The sequence below is a fragment of the Lagenorhynchus albirostris genome, chromosome 2 (assembly GCF_949774975.1).
Source record: "Lagenorhynchus albirostris chromosome 2, mLagAlb1.1, whole genome shotgun sequence".
NCBI classification, from domain to species: domain Eukaryota; kingdom Metazoa; phylum Chordata; class Mammalia; order Artiodactyla; family Delphinidae; genus Lagenorhynchus; species Lagenorhynchus albirostris.
In genome coordinates this window covers 171054395-171079297 of record NC_083096.1, presented here as the reverse complement: position 1 = coordinate 171079297, position 24903 = coordinate 171054395, and the positions used below count along the sequence as shown (strand labels likewise).

The following is a 24903-nucleotide window of genomic DNA, read 5'->3' as shown; positions in this document are numbered from 1 at the left end:
TTAGGTCAAAAAAACCCTTTTTAAGTGTGGTTTTATTTGCCCTGAAAATCAGAGTTCGGTGACCCCGGGATCTTTCCTTAACACTCGGGGTTTCACTGTAATTGTTCATGAAGTAGTTTAGATTAATTGCTAGAAATTCAGAATGACAAGTTTCCTTTGTTTCTCTTTCATTTTCAAACAGACATTCATATGCAGGATAGTTTATAAATGATGTCCAACTCAGGTACATGTTTAGAATTAACTTTCTTCTAATGCAAGTTAATCAGAAAATAATTCAGGAAGTGTTTTCCCAAAGTAATAGGATGTGAAGGTTGTGGCCTGTAGTCAGGGTGGAAATTAAACAGCTGCGTTTCTCTTCTTCCTGATTCTGATGCTCAGATGGGATGCAGGTGCTGTTGGTTCGTTTGCACTCAAGCCATATGATAAATAGGCCAGACTGTTAATTAGGCCTGGTCATTGCTGGAAAATCTGTAGTGTTGCTGAGTAGTTTGTACTTGTTTCTTGACAACGAGAAGACAGTGTATCATCAGTGCTTATGATACAGTTCTGGGATTCTGATAGCGTGGAGCGCAGAAGCCATAGTTGTAAAGGCAGAAGTCAAGGGAGTCCTGAGATTTTGCTCGGGAAGAAGTCTGAAGAGGTAATTGATTTGGGGTGGGGGGTTGGGGGTGTCTGGAAGGATTTCTAAGGCTTTTCACGTTCACATTTTAAGTAAGTAACTGTCTTTTCTTCCTTACTATTCTGGATTTAGAAAGATGCCTTCAGAGAGATAAAAGGTAACTTGACCCTTTGCTGAATTTTCTTAGTATTGTGAAAATGAAATCCCATAAAACGCTGCACTTAACTTTTAGTTAAGCCCTGTGTGGGGATTTTGCTGTTCAAAACACTCTCCAGCACCCTCCAGAAGTTGTCAGTGACTTAGGTTAGACTAGCAGGGCAGAGAACTTACTTTGGCTGAGGCCTTCAAATGACTCCACAGTGCTGAAATAGATTTGGGCGGTGGAGAGATTGCATTCCTCAAACCGAATTAGGTGAATGTGAACTTTAAAATGAATGTATGAAGTGGCCAATCTTGGACTCTCTTTGCCTTTTGGGGACCTAATATTTGAAGAAATAATATATGCTGAATCAAAAGGTAAATTATTAGTTACCTCCCCCATCTCAGATTTCAAAATTATCAGAGTTCCGAGGCAAAGGGAAAATCTATAAAAAGGTTTTGACACGTATAGACATATCATCGTGTGGGCTGGCCTTGGATTCATTGGATTGCCTTTATCAGCAGGTGATTTGCCTTCTGTGGTTTTGGTGATGTGTTTTAATTTTTTGTTTGTTTGACTTTGGTGACGTTTTGTGGTTGGAGCATCAGTAGTCTCTTGGAAGTGCTCCCAGAACATCCTGGTACAGTACATCGTAATATGTAGCAGATTTAGAAACTGCACAGCATTTTTTCTTTGCACATTGCGGAGTCCTGAGTTAGAGCCTCTAGTACTCAGTCCAGACAAGTGAGGGGTCTCCGCTGTCTCACTGTCTCCAAGGGAGTGAGGTCCAGTGCTTCAGGATCTGTTCTCTTGGCTTTTGACTCTGGGCACGTTCCTGACTCTGGCTGAGCGTTTCTGAGCGAGCACTCTTTCTTGTCTGTCTTGTCCTGTGAGAGTACAGGAGACCAGATCCCCTCAGAAAGACCAATTGCGTACCAGAAATTCAGCAGAATTAGGAGTCAGAAATAGCTTGAGGGAGACCCGTTGTCAGAAGTAGTAGGATCGCTTTATTTACTTGGTTAATGAAGGTGGCCTTGGGCCCTATTGGGTTTTTGTTTTTTCCTGTTGGGTTTTAGAAGTTGCTAAAAAGTTGCTAAAGAATACTGGGCACATTTATTTATAAATTACCTAATTCTGATCATAGGCTTCGGCATTTCTTGGGTAAAATAACAGTGGTTTTAAAAACTAATCAAATGGCTTCAGTAGTTTTCTTTTATTACCATTTCATAGTTTTCCAGTTATAATTGGTCTGTGTTTAGTATGTTAATTATTAGGAATGGGGAACGTGTATCCAACTTTAGTGATAACTTCTAGCTAAGGGTTTAAATTTAGCCTTCACTGCCTCAGTCCCACCGAAGTATGAGGTAGATGGAATCCATGTAGTACTTGGTTGCCTTGGTAGGCACTTGAGAACTACTTTATTGGCAGCCAAAATGGAGGCCCAGCATGTTTAGTCCTGGGATGACTGGTCAGTGACGGTTACCGGGTATAGTTACTCAGGTGAACTGCGTAGCAGGAGGCGACTCTTTCTTAACCTCTGTGGCTGTTAGAGGTTTGTTACGTGCGATTGTCTCGGTAGCTTTGGTCAGGAGAAGGGGGATGAGGCTGTGGTCCATAGCTGCTTACTAGTCTTATAAACTGTATATAAAGGTTTTATGGATTTTAAAAAAAGATTTTTTTAAAGGTCAAAATACAAAATAAAATTTTAGTAGCATCAGCTTTGTACTAGAGAGGTAGATGTATTGAAACAACATAGAATCGCAACTTCTGAATTAATATAGTTGCCACCAGGAGATATTAGAGAAAGAATGTATATGTATATTTAATTTTTCAATAATAGGAAATATGCTTTCAGGCGTGAAGTCTGGTTGAAGAATTGTGGCAGAAAGAAGAATCTTAAGTGTTAGTTGAGCTTGTCTATAGTTTCTTTTATAAGCTCTGAAAACACTTCCCTACCTATTGTGATTCTGAGGGCTTGTGAAGTGGGAGCTCCATCGTGGGGCAGCTAGAGTGGGCCTTTGTGTAGGTCATTTCTCATGGTGCTGCCTGCTTCCCTGGGGAGCTTTGACGGTTCGAAATGATACTGTCCTGGGGTGGGGGGAGGGCCATGCTGAGGGGGGAGAGCTGCTCCCATGTTAAATAGGTAGATATCAGATGGACTTGGCATTGAACTGTGCTCGTAGTGAGTCCCTGTCATCCGTGTGCAGTTTCTCTCATTCTGAGAAACTGGACTGCCTGGGTTTTATTGTATCCACATAGAATGCTGTCAGTTTTACCTCTGTGAGATGTTCAACTCGAATGTGCAGTCAGTTGAAGGAAACTTGGGTTCCTAGTCAGAGCTGACTAACTCTCACCCTGACCAGAAGGGTCTGTGTGGATGGGGTGACAGTGGAGCTTTGTAGTTTCAATGTCACATCTGTGGCCCTCTCTGACTCCCATTTTGGGTAGATGCGTAGCTCTTCACCTTTTTTTACCTCAAGGCTCTATCTATAGCAAACCTTTAGACTCAGAGTCTGATGCAGTTTTTGTGTTTTGACATTTTCATTATTCACTGTTCTGTTCATCTCAGCCTTCAGAACAGGCGCTGCTCGAACTCTGGGGCCTTCCGACGGTTGTTCTGAGGTGATTTAATAAGGGCGCTTTCTACAAGGTGTGTTTTCCTGACTCTAAAGCAAATTGTATTTTTCCATTGATGTTGTTAAGTTGAAGATCTCGACGGCATATGTAAATGATAGCAGATCTTCTGCTGTCACATGCGAGAGGGGGAGTGGATAATTGGATTGAAGTGGAGACATTGAGCACCCGGCGCGAAGTGCATTGCACAGTACGGAACTCAGAAGGTGCGCACAGGGCCCGGCTCCGGGGAGGAGCTGGGCCTCGTTGACTGCTTGGCTGCGTCTGTCCAAGGTAACGTTCCCTGTAAAAACCTCAGGCTCTTAACCATCTCTTCTGAGGAATTACCTTCTAGAGCCTCGCTCTCCTAGTTCAGACTACTTTGTAGCTTGATTAAAACGTTTAGCATTCTCGCAAAGTTACCTGAGAAGGGGCTGGTACCGGTAGAGAACAATTTCTGTAAGAGCGCGGACTTGTGCGTGGTGACTGTGGTTTAAGCAGGGCATGCCCCCGGTCCCGGAACTACCCCTGCTCGCTGTGCTGTGGCCCCGGAAGGTAATGGCCGCTGGGCGAGACCTCGGTGGTCTGCCCCTCATCCTCCGCATCTCGACATCCAGCAGCTCACTGTTGCCAGCCATCTGTGGTAGTTGTTTGAGCACAGTCACAGACCTCAGCCTGTGGTTTGATCCCCTGGCAGGTCCCTCAACCAGAACTTGAGGAATGCGGGTGTGGGCTCCTCTCATGGTTCATCTTCCTTGGGGAGAAGGGCCCTCGGCCTCCCTGGCTACCCTTCCAGCGTCCGCCACCAGCACCGAGCTCCGTGAGAAGAAGAAAAGAGCCAGGGGTCGGACATCAAACCTCCGTGTTCCTCTTGCTGATGTAGAAGCGCTGGTGGGTGTTAATCCCCTTTATGAAGGAGGGCAGGTGGGTCTGTGGAGAACACAGGGGCCTTCACAGGCTCAGCCACCTTCTCTTTTTTTCTAATTGCACTATACTTGTCCTCACTGCAGTCCGAAGATATTTAAGACCTCTGTGGGGTCATGATCCATAGACTTAGCAAGTCTTGCCTTATCTGTGGAGCTGGACGGGGGGAATGTGACCATTGTCTGATGTCCATAGTTCATTTCCTCCAGGATGTTTCTTTCCTCAGATTGTGTTACTCTGAACCATTTTATTTTTTATTTACCAAAGTACTGTACTTGGCTATTTGCAGTGTTTTCAAAACCAAATGTTTCTTTTTTTGTGTTTTTAATCTTCAATACTTGGTGCAATAGAAGCTGCAAAGATGTGCCACTTTATCTATGAAATGGAGTTTTGTATACCAATAAATTCTAGTTTAAAGAGAAAGTTTCAAGTTGTTTTTGTCCCTGTCTGGCCGCCGTTTGCATGAGACAGAGAGCATGCTGGGAGATATCCTCCTTAGAGACCTTGGCACGGAAGATGTGCACGTTCTTCCAGTGTATGCTCGTCTGGGGTCTCACTGAGCTTAAGCAGCTGATTGTAGCTTCCGTCCAGGGGAGTATGGCCGCCGCACACACTGGCAGGGCCATCCCTCAGATTTCTGCCTGGTATCTAAGAACGTCTATGATAGTTCGTAGTTGTCTAAATACAGAGCAGCTGTCTTTTGGCTTCCACCTTGGGGTTTCTCTAGAACTCGGGGGCTTGGTTTGATCCCATTCCAGGAGGGAGCATCTTCCCCCAGGCGCACGTGGGCAGCGGTGACTGCACGGACTCACCTGGAAGAGGTCCTCGGGAGGGGGAAGGGCGGCCACAGAAAACCAGAGGGAGGGGACCCTTTGGCCCGTGCAGCAGGGCGCTGCTCGCACGGGGCTCCAGGGCTCCAGGGCCAGTCACAGGTCAAGATTGCTGCCATCTCACCAGCCTCGCCGCGGCCTCATGATTTTGGCCTCGAGGCTCCTGCTTGCTCTTGGTCTATGTTTGTGCTCATCAAGCAGCCCTTGGATTGTTTCTGCAGGGTCTTGGCACTGAACAGTGTCCGGTACCACCCTGGGTGGAAGAATTCTCCAGCTACTGGCAAGGCCGACCCCCCTTGGGCACTGTCCTCCCTGTGTGATTTTTGCCTCATTCCGTGACCAAGAGACTTCTGGGTGCACAAATGCTATCCAGTTCCTGAGCCCACGAGGCCCAGACTCTGGACTCTGTTAACCCAACTGAGAATCTTTCTGAAAGATCCGCTAGGACCAGAGTGCTGTCCCGATGTAAGTGTCCCCTCCCCCCGTTGGAAGACTTCCGTGGCCTCCTTAATTCCATTCCGCAGTGGTTCAGCTGGGGCCGGGGGCCGTGGGGCTTCCTGGCTGGGTCTCGGTGACCTGTGAGATTGGATGAGTCTGTAAGGGCGGAAGTGTCCTCAGGCCACATAGGGGATAATTAGAGAACACAGTTTATTATTTACATTTTCCTCCAGGCTATAGCCTTGCTTACTCTGGGTGAGTGACAAGTTATGGTGCCAAAGATTGAGATTCCATAAGAGGGAAAGTGGCAGCTCCCGTGTCCCCTCTTGTTAACTGCTTATGGTTGTCTAGGAGAAAACAGGGTTGAAACCCCCAGGTTTAAAGTTACCTGTTTGCCAGATGCACAGAAAGTGCCATGTTGGCCTTGAGATACAACCAAAATTTGTCATCAAATGCTCTGCTCCAATATGATTTTGACTGGACTGCTGGACAGGGTGGGCCCTCAGACCATAGTGATGCAGCGATTTAGAACTTTCTGGGTTGAACAGGATCAAGAACCATCTTGCTGATTCATGGATTCTGGCTTGGCAGAAGGAAAAATTCTCCGCCTTGGAGAAGCTTGTCTGAATTTCCCTATGATAGAGGGATTTAGATATCTCAAGATGCTCAGTTTTTGTTCAATTTATTCACCAATCCAAACATCCAAGAATCCATCCATCATTTACTGAACCTGTGCTGTGTTGGAGTCTATTTCTGGGCATTGAATCAGATATGGACCTTGTCCTCGGAAACCTTTCAGCCCAGCAGTGAAAGCGGATATGTTAACTATGACCCAAGAGAGCACAGGCCATAAAAGGAGGTACTGATAGGAGGGCTGTGAGTTCAGAAGGGAAATCAAGGAAGGCTCCGTGGAGGAAGTGACATTTAGACGAGGCATGAAAGGGAAGATAGGAGGTGGAAATAGGAAGCTAAGATATTTGGGCCTGAAGGACCAGCATAAGCAAACCCCTCCAGTGGGAGAGTAGGATGTCCCACATGTTTGGGACAGTTTATTAAGGGTATACAATTCGTTTGGAGAAGGACTGGGAACTCCTTTCTTCAAACACTTGTCGCATGCCTTTTGCTACTGGAAGACTAATGCTGTGCATACTGAATGAATTCCAAAGATCAGAAATACCTGGTTCCTCCTGACCTCTTCTTACAGTGTCACGAGTCAGCCTGTATGTGCATTTTGACCTTGGAACACATCACAGGTAACAGCCCTCCAGGAAGAGTGCTATGTACCGTCTCTCCAGCCAATTTTACCTCATTGCCTCTGTGGGACAACAGATCAGGGCACTGAAGGTTAATGATTTCCAAACACTTGTCCATTTAAGATAAATGTTTTAAGATAAATGGCACTCAGAGTAGTGGGCCAAGGGGCTATTCAAATAAATTAGTATAGTATTTATCATGTGTATAATCGCAATTATCATGTATCTGTGGATTCAATTAAGCAGATATTTATTTAGCATCCACCATGTGATGGATTCAATAGGGGAGACAAAAATGCAAAGTGACCTAGCACAGATGGAGCATCTATGATGCCCCAGGCACTTTGAATAAGTTATGTCATTTAAACCTTAAAACCACCCAGTGAGGCTGATGGTCCCATCCCAATTTTACACATGAGGAAATAAATAATGGGTCCAAGGTCACAGAATTGAACCCAGGGCAGTCTGCCTTCCCCATATAGGAACCCAAAACAAGAGCCCAAATAGCTGGGGTAAGTATCCCTAAGAAAAGTATAAACACATTGCTTGGCTGTTCAGAGGAGGGTGAAATCTTCTCCAGGTGGAAAAGCACATGGGAAAGGTGGCATTTGAGATGTGCCTCAAAGCACATGGATGTGAATGTGGTGATAAGGAGCCTGTGAGAGGGAGGCTTCCGGGTTGAAGGAAGCTATTGCACAGAGGTGTGAAGACAGGTGGGCATGTTCCGGCAGTGGCGAGGAGCATAGAGAAATATATATGGCGGGAAAAGCAGATGATACCAAGCTTGAATGCCAGGGCTTGGTGGACAATGGGGAGCCACTGATGGTTCAGGGGCAGAAGAGTGATATGATGGAAACCAATCTCTGGGAAAATGAAGCTGGCATTGTGGACAGGATGGAGGCTGGATGGAGAACGGAGGGCTGAAGAACCTTAGGTCCTGAGAGCCTGATCTTGGCTCTATTATGACACTCACCAGTGTAGAGTAATTGCTGTTGTCTGTCTATAGGTTGGCCACGTCAGATTTAGCTCTGTCTCCAGGTTTCAGCAAGGGGCCAGGAGCGTGGTTTGTATGAAAGCATACTGAGGGAAAGAATGGAATTTAATACAGTATTCAGTTCTCCAGCAGTGACGCTGCGAAGAACCCTAAAGAAGTGGACGAATGTCCATGAAATAATAATTGGACTTAACTCTGGAATTCCAATGTGATTTGGTTTCTAATCGCTTACTCAGCAAGTTATTTAATTGAACACTTGGTTCATAGCTTTTGTTAGGGGCCAAGTGGGAACAAAAGCAAAAACCATCCAAATCCTATCATCAAAATTGGAGACGCAAGCTATGAAACATTCAGGTAACAAAGTCCCCTCCCCAGGCTTGATTTAGTCCCCATGCCTCATTCAGCCATTAATTCATTCACTCATTCATTCATTTGATAAATTAATAAACAGAAAGCATTTAGAACAGTGCCTGGTGAATGCCAAATGCTTAATAAATGTTAGGTATTTTTTGTTATTATGACTATCATTCATTCATTTATGGGATGCTTATAATGTGCTAGGCATTATTTTGTGTACATTCACACATGCTAATTTATTAAAACCTTGCTACAATCAACCTACCAGGGAAATGTCATTGTTCTATTTCACAAGTGCAGACACTGAGGCTGTCTGTGGCCATATGTCAGTGCTTTCAGTGTGCACACGAGTCACCTGGGGGTCTTGTTAACTCGGCGGTCTGGGGTCAGGTCCAAGATTCTGCATTTCTAATAAGCTCCCTGAGCAGCGAGGTCTAGAACAGATGCACCACTGCTAACTGGCAGAGCAGAGGGCTCTACCTGGAAGCTCCGACATCAAGTTCAGGGTTCTCCTTTCCTTTTTTCAGCCTTTTCCACCAAGTCTGCACTGGAAATCAAGCGTATGTACTGTAGACACACACAAACAGGATTTAGACGGAATCATTCTTGCATTCACCAAATATTTGTTGATTCTTCAAAAAACAGACTGCACCGAGGCTTGTTCTTAAGTTCCAATTTTCACCCTGTCAGATGGTTAAGCAACTGTAACATCACACGGTACTCCTTCCATCGCTGCCTTGAATCCATAACGCCCAGAGCACCACCTCTCTCCATCTCCCCCAGGTCAGTTCCTTCTTCCTGTGTTTCTCGTGTATGCAGTCGTACCATCATTCTAAGATGTCTGTAAGGACTTATTGATTATTTCTCAGCATATGATTACTGAAAGTGCGAAGCGACCGGTTTCACTAGCCCAGAAACATACTTTGCCCCCATGATGAAGGGAAATTCAGGCTTAAGCCAAATTTGTTTCCACCTATTAGCCTGAACAAAATGGACAACAGAGGGCGCCTCAGGACCACGCTTCCCAACAAACACTGTGCTCTCTTCCCCACCCACACACACTGTGCTTTACGACCTGTTCTCCTGGTGATTATTCGCCAAGGATTTGAGTCAAGTCACAGCAACAAAGTACGCACATCTGCCCCCTCATGTTTTGTTTGTTTGTGTTTGTTTTGCTAGCACAGAACTTCTTCACCTTTTAAAATGTATGATGATCATCGATTTGATGGCTTCAGGCTCCTTCCTGCCCTCAAAGTCCTGAAAGTTGCACACGTTCCATGAAATGGACAAAGGGAGGGGATGTTTATTACCTGGCCGCTGAGAGTGTTGCCTGTGTGATGCTTTTTTACGTGCTTTATCTCATTGAATAGTCTCATCCCAATCCTGGAAGATTTTATCAGCATAGTATAGATAGAGGAGATATATCTATATTTAGGAGTAGAATCTGCTGAAGTTCATTGCTTCCCAGATAGGCTGCATTCCATTTGATGGGAATCCTTTGGTGCTTTAAATTGGCTCCAGAGTTGGCCCTAGGGTGTTGGATGTTGAAACCTCTCCTCTTCCCCTCCCTGTATCAGGAGCCTGACCTGGCCTGGGCATCCTCACAGCTGACCTTCCCTGGGCACCCTAGGCTGTCCAAGATGACAACCAGAGGGCTAGAGTGTCAGTGACTGATACCCACTCATGAAGAAATGAAGGCACACTGGCATGGGAGTGAGGACACCCCTTCAGGTAGAACTTTCCCTCTCTGAGCCCCGGATGCCCATCTGTCAAGGGAGGGCTTCGAAAAAGGTGATTTGAGAGCTTCTTTTCACTTTGAGCCAGTCTTCTAATGGGAGGGATTTGAAGCCTGATGACATGGTGGGGACAATATTTTTAGGTTGGCATTTTGCGTGCTTCTCACATTATGCCATATGGCCAGAAACATTCCTTCTAGAGACTGCCATTATTATCTTGGATAAGATGGTGGAATGTTAGAAAAAGAGAATCACAAAAACTCACTGTAATGGGAAATTAAAAGGACAGAATGTCAGAACTGTGCACAGGGGCCACCCATGTCAGACCCACGCTGTGTCCCAGTACTTAGCACGTTGTTGGCACATGGTGGGTGCTCAAGAAACGAACGAATGAATGAAACTGTAGACTAATTAAGCCCTACAATGATAGACTCTGAGGATCAGTATTAGAATTATGGGAAAATATCATTCACATATTCGGAAGAGGGAACTGAGATCCCAGGGGGTGGGTTATAGAATCTTCTGGGTGCTAAATGGCCCCCGGGCATGGCTCTTCCTCATCTGGGAGCTCTCAGGGAGGGATGGGTTTGCAGGAAAGGAATTTTCCAGAGGGAGGGGCTCTGGTGCCAACGTTCCGGAGGTCTGGGACTCCAGCAGCTGGAGGGCAGGGGGCCGCAGGGAAGAAGCAGAGCACAGCCTCAGCAGGGCGGGGTAGGTCCGGTGCACAGCTTGTTGGGGTAACGAGCGTATTTGCGGTTGTAGGTGCCCAGGTTGTCGCGAAAGCAGAGAGCAGCCCTCTTGTCACACTCGCAGGTCTGTTGTTGGCAGGTGGTTCTGCCGGCTGGATGGGACGAGGTGAGTCAGGGCCTGGGCGCCTCGGTCCTGCCACTCTCAGACATGCAGGGGACTGCTCTGGGGTCCCTGTTCTCAGCCCCATTCTGCTGGAAGCCCATTCTCATGGGGGATGTTCCAGGGATGGGTGAGAGAAAGGGCAGAGTCCCGGAGGGCCTGCTGGGGCCCAGGATGCTGGGAAGCCTGGGAGTTTGTTCTCCTGTCCTTTCCCAAGCCCACTCCACTGCCCTTAGCCCTTTCCCCCATGGGGAGACCATCTGGTTCACTAACTGTCGTCCACCTCAGCCCAGGGAGAGTGCATTTCCAGGCAACTCCTTCTCCCATGTAATGCGTTACTGACAGTGAGGCAGCCGTCAGCCAGAGAGGAAAGCTGGGAAGCTTACAGCAGCTCAACCTCAGATGGCCTCGGCGTGCCCCAGAGGGACTGAAACTGGGACCTGCTCGGCCGTGCCTATCTCCCTCAGAGCGGACGAAGCCCATTTTCCTAGCATTAACTTTAGGGCTCCCCCTCCACACGTGGCCAGACCCTGCCTGGGGACCAGAGCTGACGTCAGCTCTGCAGGCACCAGGGGCCCCAAAGCCTCCTCTTCCCTCCACTGCCTCTGTCTGCCCTGACTGGCTCTGGCTCCTTTTTGTCCCCGCGAAGACATCCCCCAGCTCAGAAATAACCAGCTTCCTCACTGTGCTTTGCAAAGGTCAGCCTCGTTCCCCATCCGGGTTCTGCTCTCACCTGCTCTTTCAGCAGCAGTCAGAGTTGGAAGGGGCTTAACAGCCACGTCAGCTCCTTTGGGGGGTTCTTACCAGAAGCTGGACTAAGCCAGGGAACTGAGTGATTGTCTCCCTTTTGTAGATGAGGAAGTAGAGGCTTTTGAGGGGTTACGTCACTTGCCCAAAGACATACAGTGGGTAGGTGACTCCCTGACCCGGTGTCCCTCTTCACCTAACACCTCCCCTCACTCATCCTCTCAGTGCCGTCCCTGACAGGTGGCTTCCTAGCCTTGCATGAACCCCCAGGGATGGGGAGCTTACTACCTGTCAAAGCTGCCTTGCTGGGAACAGGCATCTCTGAGCCAAATCTGCCTCCAGTGGTTCTGGTCCTTGTTCTGCCCCTCCCCCAGGACAGACCTTAGAGATCTGAGCTGAGTCTTCTTTGACCCTCCTAGACCCTCCTGCTGTGCCCCACGCTGGGCCTGCCCTCCTTCCAGGCTGCTCCTGGCTTTGCGGCAGGAAGAAGGTTTGGTTCTCTGATCTGAGCTCCCTCCACGGGGCTGGGCTGCGTGGAGCCCTCCGCACTCTGACTCGGGGCAAGCTGCTTCCTCAGGCCGGGGACCAGAGGAAAGCTACTTGGTCCAAGTGGGCACTGGGCCTGGCAGAGATGAGCACCGGTGCACTCAGCCTTTGGGAGCAGGGTCTGCTGTCCCAAATCCAAGCTCCAGCTCTCTCTGTCCGGGGCTCTGCCCTCAAGGCTCTGTCCTGGGAACCTTGCCTCTAGCTGCCACCCAGGCCCTGGGGAAGGCTGTGTGGGTATAGCCGCTCTGGGGCTCAGCTCTACCCCCTTTGGCTCCTCTCCCCAGAGGCTGGAGCTGGGAAGGCTCTGGCTGGGGAAAGTGCCTGGGGTCAGGGCAGGAGCTGATGGGTCACGTGCTCTCTAGGCTGGGTGCCACAGGAGCATCTGGGTGGATGGACAGGTCTCTCCCCACTTCCGTGATGATGGAAGATCCCACGCCCGCCCCAGCCCAGGTGGCCAGGCTCAAGGGGCTCCATCACGAGAGGGTTCCTAGCTGAAGCTCTCCCCCAACCTGGTGTCTGGGGGAGTCTAGGGCTGTTCACTTACCACAGAAGATGCCGTGCCTGCTGGCAGAGAAAAGATACGTTTCCAACATGGGTTCACAGCCCAGCTTCTCCAGACTCCCATAGCAGCAGTCATGGGCGTGGCAGCACCTGTAAGGGTCATGGTTGGCTTGGAGGGGCCTGTGAGCCAGGCTGGGCAGAACCAGGGGCTGCCTGGGGGGCTCAGTGCCCAAAGGGGCTCAAAGTGGAGGTCGGCCCCAACTTTCTAGGTGCCCCCAGCCCCTCCCTCCTCCCAGGATGCTCCCCCGGCCTCTCCATCCTCCAGCGAGGTGCTCTACCTGCTGGGCCACCTGCTCACCAGTCTGTCTGGTCCACTGGCCCGTGGGAGCCGCCGAAACCACAGTGGCAGCCATAGTCAATGTACTGCAGTGCAGGCTGCCCCTTCATTCTCTCAGTCATCACCCCGAACTGGACCAGGTTCCCGACAGCCAGGGCCACTGCTGGGAGGGAGGGTGGAGGAGGTCAGCTCCCTCAGGGCCCCACCCTCTGCAGCCAGCTGCCCCTGATGTGCCCCCAAACCTGAGTCCAGACATCTCTCCGATTGTCTAGGTGACCTCACCTCCCTAAGCACCTCATTCCCAATACTAACAATGCTAAGCAGTAATAATATCCCCATGACATCATCGCACCTTGATCCCCTAGTCCTCACCCGCGTCGTGTCAGCGCACGTGACCCCCCTACCCCCCACCCCGCTCTCCTTCCACCATCTCCCAGAATACCACCCACTCATCCTCCGGGGTCCCAACCCTTCCTGATCACCTCCCCAGGTGTCAGCCCCATCCCCGCAGGAACTCTGTCCCTGTCAAGTCCCATCAGATGTCACTGGATAAGCTTCCAAACCACCTGGACTTCCCCAAATTCCTCTAGGTCCTGATGATGCAGCAATGGGGGGCTGCTGACCCGGGCAGGTTAGAGCCAAAAATGGAAACTTAAGTGAGGGATGGAGCGGGGGTGGCAGGAGCTCGTGTGCTGTCTGGGATCCCTGCCAGCCCCTCTCCCCCACCCCACCGGGCCATCCGGGCTGCTGTCTTCCCCTCTCCCCCCTCTCCACTGACTAGTGATGGCTCCGGAAGAACTGGCCTCCTCAGGATGTCCAATCACACCCTCCTCAGGGCCCAGCTCAGGGGCCTCCAGGGAGTTGGGGATTCCTAGCTGGGGCAAGGGAGGGGTAAAGGCAGGAAGGTTACTTACCCATGAGGCAAAGTAAGGTCAGAAGAGGGGGAAGCTTCATTCTGCTGGGAGGGGAGGGGTGCAGGGAGTAGAGAAGCTGGGCTGCAGGAGAAGGAAGTCAGCAGGGGTGCCTCTGATCTCAAGGCCTCTCTGCATTAGTTAAATACCAGGGTCCTGCCCACTCCCCCTCATTAACCCCTGAATGCCCAGTGACGTAATGATACTTCCTGGTCTGACACTTTGGCCAAGTCTCCAGGGGAGGGGCCAGCCTGGGGCCTGTGGGCTCTGCTTCCAGGCAGTTTGGGGAAGGTGGGGGTCGATCTGTGGGCTTTCTTCTCTCCGCCCTTCCCCTCCCCTCCTCCTTTCCCCAAATCACCGTGCTTGGTCCCACCGAGGAGCTATATGTCTTGGCTGTGCTAGGCGCTCTTCATTCTTGGTGTCTTTTTCTCATTCCCATTTCACTGATGCAGCCTAGAGAGGCTGAGAAACTTAAGTTCTCAGCTCCCTTGGCCAGGGAGCACCAAGGGCAAGTCTGTCCTGTTTGCATGACGCTAGCTACTTCAGCATGGCCCCGACTCCCCTTCCTGCCCCTCAACCAGCCTCTGTGTCACACAGATGGAGAGTGGTGATGGCAACTTGACTCCATAGCAGGGGGCCACTTGTCCAAGAACCTAGAATGCAAAGCCTGGGCGCTCAGCCAGCTGGGCTTAGGGTTTTTTCTTTATTGTTCTTTCCTGGGCAGGCTCCTGCTTGTTTGACAGGTAGCGAAAATACTCCCAGTTAAGAATTCTGTCTCCCCAAACCCTCGAGTAGTGGTGGAGCATGGCTGCCATAGAAACAGGCTCCATCTGACTCAGCTGGAAAACCCCCATTCCGGCATGAACTGGAAACTTCCATCCTTTTGATGTCATCTTAGGGCCTGGGTCGGGGAGACAGTAGCCTCCTGGTCCAACTTGGCCCCCAGAGAGAGCTGCTGTCCCCATCGTCGGGTCAGAACACTGAGGCCGGGCTTCAAAGCTTGGCTGGAGGTTCGTGGGATGGAGGAGAGGGCCCGGCTCTGTCATGATCATAAATGTCGAGGTCCCACAAAATGCAAGACCAATTTATGATAAAAACCCTCCAGAAAGCATGCATAGAGGGAACTTACCTCAACATAATAAAGGCCAGATATGACAAACCCACAGCCAATATCGTTCTCAATGGTGAAAAACTGAAACCATTTCCACTAAGATCAGGAACAAGACAAGGTTGCCCACTCTCACCAGTATTATTCAACATTGTTTTGGAGGTTTTAGCCACAGCAATCAGAGAAGAAAAAGAAATAAAAAGAATCCAAATCAGAAAAGAAGAAGTAAAGCTGTCACTGTTTGCAGATGACATGATACTATACACAGAGAATCCTAAAGATGCTACCAGAAAACTACTAGAGCTAATCAATGAATCTGGTAAAGTTGCAGGATACAAAATTAATGCACAGAAATCTCTGGCATTCCTATACACTAATGATGAAAAATCTGAAAGAGAAAGTAAGGAAACACTCCCATTTACCATTGCAACAGAAAGAATAAAATATCTAGGACTAAACCTACCTAAGGAGACAAAAGACCTGTATGCAGAAAACTATAAGACACTGATGAAAGAAATTAAGGATGATACAAACAGATGGAGAGGTATACCATATTCTTGGATTGGAAGAATCAACATTGTGAAAATGACTATACTACCCAAAGCAGGATAATCTGTCTATTGGTGTAAGTGGGGTGTTAAAGTCTCTCTCTATTATTGTGTTACTGTCGATTTCTCCTTTTATGGCTGGTAGCATTTGCCTTATGTATTGAGGTGCTCCTATGTTGGGTGCATATATATTTATAATTGTTATATCTTCTTCTTGGATTGATCCGTTGATCATTATGTAGTGTCCTTCCTTATCTCTTGTAACAGTCTTTATTTTAAAGTCTATTTTATCTGATATGAGTATTGCTACTCCAGCTTTCTTGTGATTTCCATTTGCATGGAATATCTTTTTCCATCCCCTCACTTTCAGTCTGTATGTGTCCCTAGGTCTGAAGTAGGTCTCCTGTAGACAGCATATATAAGGGTCTTGTTTTTGTATCCATTCAGGCAGCCTGTGTCTCTTGGTTGGCGCATTTAATCCATTTACATTCAAGGTGGTTATTGATATGTATATTCCTATTACCATTTTCTTGATCGATTTGGGTTTCTTTTTATGGGTCTTTTTCTTCTCTTGTGTTTCCCACTTAGACAAGTTCCTTTAGCATTTGTTGTAAAGCTGGTTTGGTGGTGCTGAATTCTCGTAGCTTTGTAAAGCTTTTGATTTCTCCATCGAATCTGAATGAGATCCTTGCTGGGTACAGTAATCTTGGTTGTAGGTTTTTCCCTTTCATCACTTTAAATATGTCCTGCCACTCCCTTCTGGCTTGCAGAGTTTCTGCTGAAAGAGCAGCTGTTAACCTTCTGGGGATTCCCTTGTATGTTATTTGTTGTTTTTCCCTTGCTGCTTTTAATATTTTTTCTTTGTATTTAATTTTTTGATAGTTTGATTAATACGTGTCTTGGCGTGTTTCTCTTAGGGTTTATCCTGTATGAGACTCTCTGCACTTCCTGGACTTGATTAACTATCTCCTTTCCCATGTTAGGGAAGTTTTCGACTATAATCTCTTCAAATATTTTCTCAGACACTTTCTTTTCTCTTCTTCTGGGACCCCTATAATTTGAATGTTGTGCATTTAATGTTGTCCCAGAGGTCTCTGAGACTGTCCTCAATTCTTTTCATTCTTTTTTCTGCTCCCTGAAAGTTATTTCTACCACTTTCCCTTCCAGCTCAGTTATCTGTTTTTCTGCCTCAGTTATTCTGCTATTCATTCCTTCTAGGGTTTTTTTTTTTTTTTTTTTTTTTTTTTTTTTTTGCGGTACGCGGGCCTCTCACTGTTGTGGCCTCTCCCGTTGTGGAGCACAGGCTCCGGACACGCAGGCTCAGCGGCCATGGCTCACGGGCCCAGCCACTCCGCGGCATGTGGGATCCTCCCGGACCGGGGCACGAGCCCGCGTCCCCTGCATCGGCAGGCAGACTCTCAACCACTGCGCCACCAGGGAAGCCCATCTAGAGTATTTTTAATTTCAGTTATTGTGTTGTTCATCACTGTTTGTTTGCTCTTTGGTTCTTCTAGATCCTTGTTGAATGTTTCTTTTATTTTCTCCATTCTATTTCTGAGATTTTGGATAATCTTTACTATCATTACTTGGAATTCTTTTTCAGGTAGGTTGCCTATTTCATGTTCATTTATTTGGTCTTGTAAGTTTTTACCTTGCTCCTTTGTCTGTAACATTTTTTTTTTTTTGATGGGTGGAACTGTATTCCTGTCTTACTGGTTGTTTGGCCTGAGGCTTCCAGCACTAGAGTTTGCAGGCAGTTGGGTAGAGCTGGGTCTTGGTGCTGAGGTGAGGACGTCTGGGAGGCCTCATTCTGATGAATATTCCCTGGGGTCTGAGGTTCTCTGTTAGGCCAGCGGTTTGGACTTGGAGCTCCCACCACAGGAGCTTGAGCCTGACCTCTGGCCTGGGAACCAAGATCCCACAAGCCGTGTGGCATGGCAAAAAAAAAAAAAAAAAAAAGAGCAATACAATAACAAAGAATGAAAAACAAAATAAAATTAGAAAGATAAAAAATATAATTGAAACAACTGCAATAAGGTAAAATAAAACCACAACAGAAAAAAAAAAAAAAAAAAAAGCCTTGACCATGGGGGGTGGAGTTTAGGCGGGGCAGGAACTTAGGCAGGGGTGGGGTTTAGGGTGAGGTGGGACCTGGCCGGTCGAGGGGTGATGTTCAGGCGTGGGGCAGGGCCTGGGCCCTGCTTAGCACCTGTGCAGAAGGGGAGAGGCCGCACCTCCAAAGGAGGGCCTCCGGAGTGTGGAGTTCCGGAGTTGGGAGCTAAGGCCCTGGGTGACGGGGTGTGGGTGGAGTTTAGACTCAGCGCACTGGAGGGGGTCTCCCAGTGTAGAGGTGGGCCCTTGGGGGGGGTGTAGGGGCGGGGCTTGGGCTCTGCGCTGGCAAGAGGGAGGCTCCAAGGGCAGAGGATTAGGCCTGGGAGCCCAATAGGCTCCCCAGTGCCAAAGTGCACAGGGAAAGCGCTGGCCACCTTCCCTTCCGTTGCTCCACCCCCCACCCCCGCACGGTCCACCCCCAGGGTCTCCCCGTCCCCGCTGGACCCCTAGCCATGAGTGGGTCCAAGTGGATGTCGAAACTCCTCCCCTCCTCCAGCCACCCCTCAGGGGTGCCGATCCTGGAGGGCCAGCCTTTACTTTTGCTCCCCCTTCCCTCCCTCCCACTCCCTCAGGACCCGCGCGGCTGGAGGGGGCCTTGGTGGGCAGAGGATCAGGCCCGGGATCTCAGCAGGCTCCCCGGGGCCCAAGTAGGCAGGGGAAACCTGGCCACGCTCCCGTTTGATCCTCTGCCCTCCCAGTTTCCCGCTTCGGGCCTGAGATCCCTTCCCCTCCCCCGCGCCGCCCCTGAGGGGTGCCAGTCCTCTCCTGCCTCCACTTCTCCTTCTCCTTCCCTCCCCCGCGCTCACATCATACCAGGTCGCTGGGGGTTCCTCCTGACCCCTTAGGTGTCCGTGGTCCCCCACCGGTGCCTGGTAGGTACCCTCGCTGTGCAGAGACGCGAATTCCACGTCCTCCTAGTATGCCATCTTGACTCCGCCCTGAGCTCTTCTAGTTCATGAGTCATCCAGTTTCCTTTCACCAAATTCCTTTCTGACTTTGGTTAACCAGAGTAGGTTTCTGTAACCGTTCAATGTGCTTGCAAACAAAAACCTTTATTTCATATAGAAATTGGCACCAGAAAGAAGGTTGTAAGCAATAGGCCCTGGGATAGGTTAACGGGCACAGACGGGGCCATGATTTTCGAACGCCAGCTGCCCATGGTACCCATAGTCATTAAACAGCCACCTGCTCACAAGGGCAAAGCTTGGCGTGCTGGGTGCTTGCTGACATACAACAACTTAAGAGGGATGAGGAATAGAAAGACCTCATGACGGGCTGATTGTTTTGATGGCATTTGGTTAAAGAGGGAGGTATTTATCATACCCAGGACCACGCAACATATTATATGTCAGATTTGTTTATTTCTTCTGTTCTCCCCTCATAGAATGTGAGTTCCTTGAGGGCAGACACTTTGTCTCGAACACTGTTCTTCCTCCAGTGCCTAGAACAATGCCTGGCACAAGGTAGGCACTTAAGTGAGCAAATGCATGCACGACTAAACAGCGAGCTCTAGTTTAGAATTTCTAGAGTAAGAAATAGAAGCGTTATCCCAGAAAGAGTCAAAAGAATTTGCTAATTCGTATTATAAAAAGATCTGGGGAGAAATTGTGAGAAAAGATGTTGAGGCTCCCCCACCAAGAGTAAAATGTTGTGTCAGGTTGAACTTATTACTCTGGATGCCCTAGCCCAAGGTTCTGTAATTCACTGTGCTAATCTGGGCAGCTCTGTGAGTCTAATGTCGCCTGGGTTGGCGAACTCACATGCTGGTTCACGGCATGTGGAAAGTCAGAACTCATTGTCTTAACATGGAGTATCAACCAGAAAACCACAGAAGGCTGCAAATAAGAAAAGAGTGTATTTGGGGTCTTAAGAACTGCAAGTTAGGGGCTTGCCTGGTGGAGCAGTGGTTAAGAATCCTCCTGCCAATGCAGGGGACACGGGTTCAAGCCCTGGTCCGGGAAGATCCCACATGCCGCAGAGCAACTAAGGCGGTGTGTCACAACTACTGAGCCTGCTGTCTAGAGCCCGCGAGCCACAACTACTGAGCCCTCGTGCCACAACTACTGAAGCCCGTGTGCCTAGAGCCTGTGCTCTGCAACAAGAGAAGCCACTGCAATGAGAAGCCTGCGCACCGCAGCGAAGAGTAGCCCCCACTCGCCGCAACTAGAGAAAGTCCGCACGCAGCAACGAAGACCCAACGCAGCCAAAAGTAAATTAAAGAAAAAAAAAGAATAGAATTGCAAGTCAGGAGACACAGATTCCGGTAAAGTGGAAAGAGTGTTCTGGGGAAGAGAAGGAGTCAGGGGCTTATAAAGGCAAAAGCCATGAAGCTGTACTCTGATACAAGAAAGGAAATATTTGTGCTTAAGGGATGGCTATCATGGGTCGTTTTAGGGTAAGGTCCCATCAGTATCTTGAGTTTTTGCCAGATGTTCTGTTAGGATAATAAGCAGTCAAAAGGTCAGATTCCATCCAGGCTGAGATGTACCTAGGTCATCCTTCCTCAATGGCCTCCCTCCCTGTTCCATTTTAGAGAGCTCTCTTACCAATACCAACTCCATTTTGATTTTCCTTTCACAAGAGGGAGGAATGAAACAGGTGAAATTATTTCAGTGGGGTTGAGGGATGCCCAGGGTGGCACAGCCAGGAGGCAGCAGGCATGATCAGGAGCAAAGTGAGTGGGGGGTCATCCTGGCAATAGCTGGTGGGTGAGGTGATGAGATCTCAGAGCATGGGCTGATCTACTTTGGAGTCACCAGAAATGAAATGGGCTGGTATCCCACTGAGATCGTGTTTGATTTGAGTAATTGACACACCCGAATGACAGGATACTGAATATACAGCATCTCAACTTCAGTGAAGTTCCTTAGGGTCCAGGAGCCTGTCAGGATATCCCTTCTGAATTAGAGGGAGACTCAGACTGGCATAGATTTCCATCAGGTACAGCTGTCAATCATCCTGGGACTTCCTATTATTATCTTTGTGAGTTTTTTTAAATTAATTAATTAATTTATTTATTTTGGGGGCTGTGTTGGGTCTTCGTTTCTGTGCGAGGGCTTTCTCTAGTTGCAGCGAGCGGGGGCCACTCTTCATTGAGGTGCGCGGGCCTTTACTGTCGCGGCCTCTCTTGTTGCGGAGCACAAGCTCCAGACGCACAGGCTCAGTAGTTGTGGCTCACGGGCCTAGTTGCTCCACGACATGTGGGATCTTCCCAGACCAGGGCTCGAACCCGTGTCCCCTGAATTGGCAGGTGGATTCTCAACCACTGCGCCACCAGTGAAGCCCTATCTTTGAGTTTGATGCACTGTTTTTCGGACTTTACGTCTTCACCTTAACTTACATTCTTATTTTGTTGGAATGCATCCTCAGATAATTTTCTAGGAAAAAGAAGCAACTTCTAAATCCTTCCATGTCCCAAAATTTCATGGTTACCTCACAGTTTCTCTGGATGTAGAACTGTATCCCAGCAGTTGGCAATTATGGCCCATGGACCAAATCAGCCCTTTTGCCAAATTCTTATTCCTTTGTAGATAACCTGTTTATTTCCCCCTCTTTCTCAGAAGCTATAAGACCCCTTGTTCATCTTTAGTGTTCTAAAATTTTGCAGCGATGTGGCTAGGTGTGAGTGTTTTCCCCATCTGATTTTCTAAGCACTCAAGTGAGGTCGTTCAATCTGAGGACAGTTATTCTTCAGCTCTGGGGGATTCTCGTGTTTCTTTGAGAATTTCTTTTGCTCTGTTTTCTCTCTTTTGGATTTCCTATAAGATGACTGTTAGACTTCTTGGATTGATTCTCTGAGTCTCTTTTCTGTTATATTTTTTCTTTTATAGTCTTTTGGTTCTACTTTCTAAGAATTACTTTGACTTTTTCTTCCAACCCTTCTTTGCTTTTAAAAATTCCAGCAATCATATCTTTTTTTAAAACTTCTTTCTTGTTATCCACTTACTGTTTTAACATAACTTCCAGTTGCTTTATGAATGCATTATTTTCTTGAATCTTTCTGAGGGTAACAATTAGAGATTTAAAAAATATATCTTCTGAGGCTTCCCTGGTGGTGGAGTGGTTGAGAGTCCGCCTGCCAACGCAGGGGACACGGGTCCGTGTCCCGGTCCGGGAAGATCCCACATGCCGCGGAGCGCCTGGGCCTGTGAGCCGTGGCCGCTGGGCCTGCGTGTCTGGAGCCTGTGCTCCGCAACGGGAGAGGCCACAGCAGTGAGAGGCCCGTGTACCGCAAAAAAACAAAAAACCAAAACATATATCTTCTGTTCTCTGAATTATCTCAATTTCTACCTTGTTTATGTTGGCCTCCTCCACTTTGTAATGTTTCTTTACATTTCTGGTAGTCCTTGATGGTCTGCTGATATTTATAAACAAGACCATAAACATCTCCATGCATGTGGGTGGGGCCTGGCATCCAGTGCTTTCAGATGGATGGGCAGGGAGCTGCCTTGGTGGCAGCATGGAGAGCTCTTTTATTTTGGGCATGAAAGTCCACATTAGTTACCCTAATTATTGTTAGACAACTTTTTGAAATAGAAGTCCTTTGATTTTTTTTTTGCTAGGAGTGTAGTGGGGAGATGGGATGCCCAACCACTAGGCATTCTATGTGTGTATACGTGTTTATGTGAGTGTGTGTGTATATGTGTGTGTGTGTGTGTAGCGAGGAAGGTTTGTTTTAACATCTCCTCTCCATTTTGTTGGTAATAACTGCTTTTTACTTCGCAAACCATCTCTCCCCTCCATTCTATGTGATCCTGTACAATTATTCGTCATGGTGCCCTGCATTTTCCACCACTAGGGTAGACTCGTGACCCAAGATGTCCAAGCACAGGTTGTTTCTCCTGGCTACAGGGCTATTTCCAGGAATAAGCACTTAAAATGGACCAATCAGAATCTTTCCTTAGATTTGATTTATGGGTCTCCCCTTTCTCTGGGGCCTTGAGCTATAAAGACCATGCAAGCCTGGAGCTGTCAGTGACCATGTTTCTTGACTCCATGGGAGAAGCTTCCTATAGAATGAAGCCACTATGCTGGTGGAGGCGGGCAGAGAGCTAGAGAGACAGAGACAGAGAGACACAGAGAGATATTGAGATTCTTGGATCTAACATCGTTTGATTTCTACTCTGAACCTTCAAGTTATGTAGACCAACAGATTCTCTTTGTGACTTAGGCTAGTTTGACTTGGGTTCTGTCATTTGAAACTGAGAAGAATCAAGAATAACCCAGAAGGTTTCTATGGGTAGCAGAAATCTGGTTCTACTTGGACTCAGGAGACCCCAGGAGGGGTATCTGGGTGGTACATGGAGGTGAGGCTGAACACCAGGTGCAGAGGTTGGAAACCTCCACAAAGATCCACGGGCTCAACCATGGCTTGGAAAGAGAATAGCCTCAGCTTTTCAAATGGGCCAAGTGACCACCAGGAAGTGCAGCATGGTGTACCAAGACCCTTTCCCAAATGTCCTGGGCTGGGTCAATCCTGAAGACTATGGTACAACTTCAAGGGAGGGGGAAGAGATTCCTCCAAGACATGACTTAAATTGCCTACCAACCTGGGTCAGGTGAGCTAAATTGATTTGATTTGAAAAGCTAAAGCATTGTGACATTTCATGTACTTGAGTGTCATGGAAGACATCATGCTGTTGACTCCCCCTCTTCTTATCATCATCATCATCGTCCACCTATCACTATCCCCATCATCTCATCTCCCAAGTCTATGCTGCTCCGTGTTAAGTGACACCATGTGTGAAACACTAACAGCCAAACTTAGGCCCATCCCTTTCTCATTGTTCCTCACCAAGGGTTAAAACAGGTTCAAGTCTTTTCCCACCCAGGGTCACCTTGTTATACTTTGATGTTAGACATAGAATATCTTCAGATCAAGATCTGAAATAACGTGTCCATCAAGTCCTTAGCTGCTGAGATAACAGAACAAGGGTGATCCAAGAACAGATGAAAGCAAGTAAGTGTCTTCAAACATTAACAAAAGGCCAGAACTAGACAAGGAAAAAGAAATCTATCAGCGAGTTAGTCAACATGGCATAAGATCTGCAAGATAGTTTCAGAGTTGCGATATGAGGGAGCGGCTCCGATCAGGGAGGGCTACCCCACAGAACTAGGCTCTATGCCACATCTAGAAGGAGTTGAATTAATTACTTAATTTATAATACAATGGCCTAAGGGGCAAAAGAGTCATGACTATTCATTACATAAATGTTGACTGAGCATCTCTTATGTGCAAGGTTATGTCCTGGTCCAAGAACAAACCAGATATGTAGCCCATCCTGCAGGTCTGTCGTCCCAAAGAGGAGATAAGCAGGTGCAGAAATAACTTTGATCCAGTAGAAAGAAATACGTGAAGTAGGAGCCATACACTTAGAGATAAAATTCTACAGTATTTGTGTTAAAATGTTTCAAAATGTTAAAAAAAAATTGAGTCAGGTGAGATAAGATGTTCTTCTGGATCTGGGTTAATAAGAGACAGAATTTAAAGTTCACTACAAAAGTTACCTACATGGGAAGGGAAAAATATTATTTAATGACCTTCCTCCAAAACCCACATCTGATGTCTGTTAGGAACATAAGAAATAAACAGGGATTAGAACTAGGGAAGCCCAATACAGGTGGCATTTGATACAAGCTGCTGTTTCCATACAGGTGGAGCTTCAGGTGATATTCTTAAGCAAATATGGGCAGGTTCATGGGGAAGGACTTCACAAAAGTGTGGGCCAAGCAACTTCACCTTGACCTTGAACTAGGAGCCTGCCTTAGCACAGGTACATGAGATAGCAGAGGTCTTTAGCAGATGCCCTAGGGCTGTGGGAGCTTTAGGCAGTATGCACAGCTGAGGCAAGGATTCAAGATGGGGGAACGAGGCTTCCAGTAGGCATGTCCTGCAGACAATGGGGGCAGAACGATGACCTGCTGAATTTCCTGTGTTTCTTCAGCCAGGTTTGCAGACCAGGACTTTAGCTTCAGCTAAATTCGAGTGTGTTTTCTCAGGACAGTGCTTCTCAACCTTAATGTGCATATGAATCCCTTGGGGGTTTTCTGAAAAGGCAGATTCTGATTCACTTAGTCTGAGTTGGACTTGACTTTGAATACCAGGTAGGTCCTGTTCCAGACCTGCTGAATCAGGATCTGCATTTTAAAAAATTAATTATTTTTGAAATTGAAGTATAGTTGATTTACAATACTTGATGAGTTTCAGGTGTACACATAGTGATTCAATATTTTTATAGATTATACTCCATTTAAGTTATTATAAATATTGGCTATATTCCCTGTGCTGTACAATATATCCTTGTAGCTTATTTATTTTATGCATAGTAGTTAGTACCTCTC

General features: G+C 47.7%; 2 protein-coding genes across 16 annotated transcripts in view; one reads left to right on the top strand and one right to left on the bottom strand.

The window, feature by feature from the left end:
- Positions 1–4718, top strand: part of OTUD3 (OTU deubiquitinase 3) — a 29197-nt gene extending 24479 nt beyond the window's left edge. Inside the window, exons 9-10 of the mRNA XM_060141213.1 lie at positions 752–776; positions 3328–4718. The gene's annotated coding sequence lies outside the window, so the exon portion shown is untranslated. The remainder of the gene's footprint in view (positions 1–751; positions 777–3327) is intronic.
- LOC132515160 (group IIE secretory phospholipase A2-like) overlaps positions 1–18500 on the bottom strand; it is a 40285-nt gene extending 21785 nt beyond the window's left edge. For 2 of the 15 annotated variants that reach the window (XM_060141233.1, XM_060141230.1), the window contains exons 1-5: positions 18369–18489; positions 13798–13838; positions 12905–13046; positions 12590–12696; positions 7790–7896 (exon numbers count right to left, since the gene is read on the bottom strand). In XM_060141233.1, coding sequence (XP_059997216.1) covers positions 7817–7896; positions 12590–12696; positions 12905–13046; positions 13798–13838; positions 18369–18373 — 375 coding nt within the window. In that variant the 5' untranslated portion in view covers positions 18374–18489 and the 3' untranslated portion in view covers positions 7790–7816. Of the gene's footprint in view, positions 1–644; positions 1099–6857; positions 6879–7789; positions 7897–10314; positions 10745–12589; positions 12697–12904; positions 13047–13797; positions 13879–18368 lie in introns of those variants that run through there. The other 13 variants (XR_009539069.1, XM_060141229.1, XM_060141231.1 and 10 more) reach the window with 13 other exon arrangements.
- Between the last annotated feature and the right edge of the window lie 6403 nt (positions 18501–24903).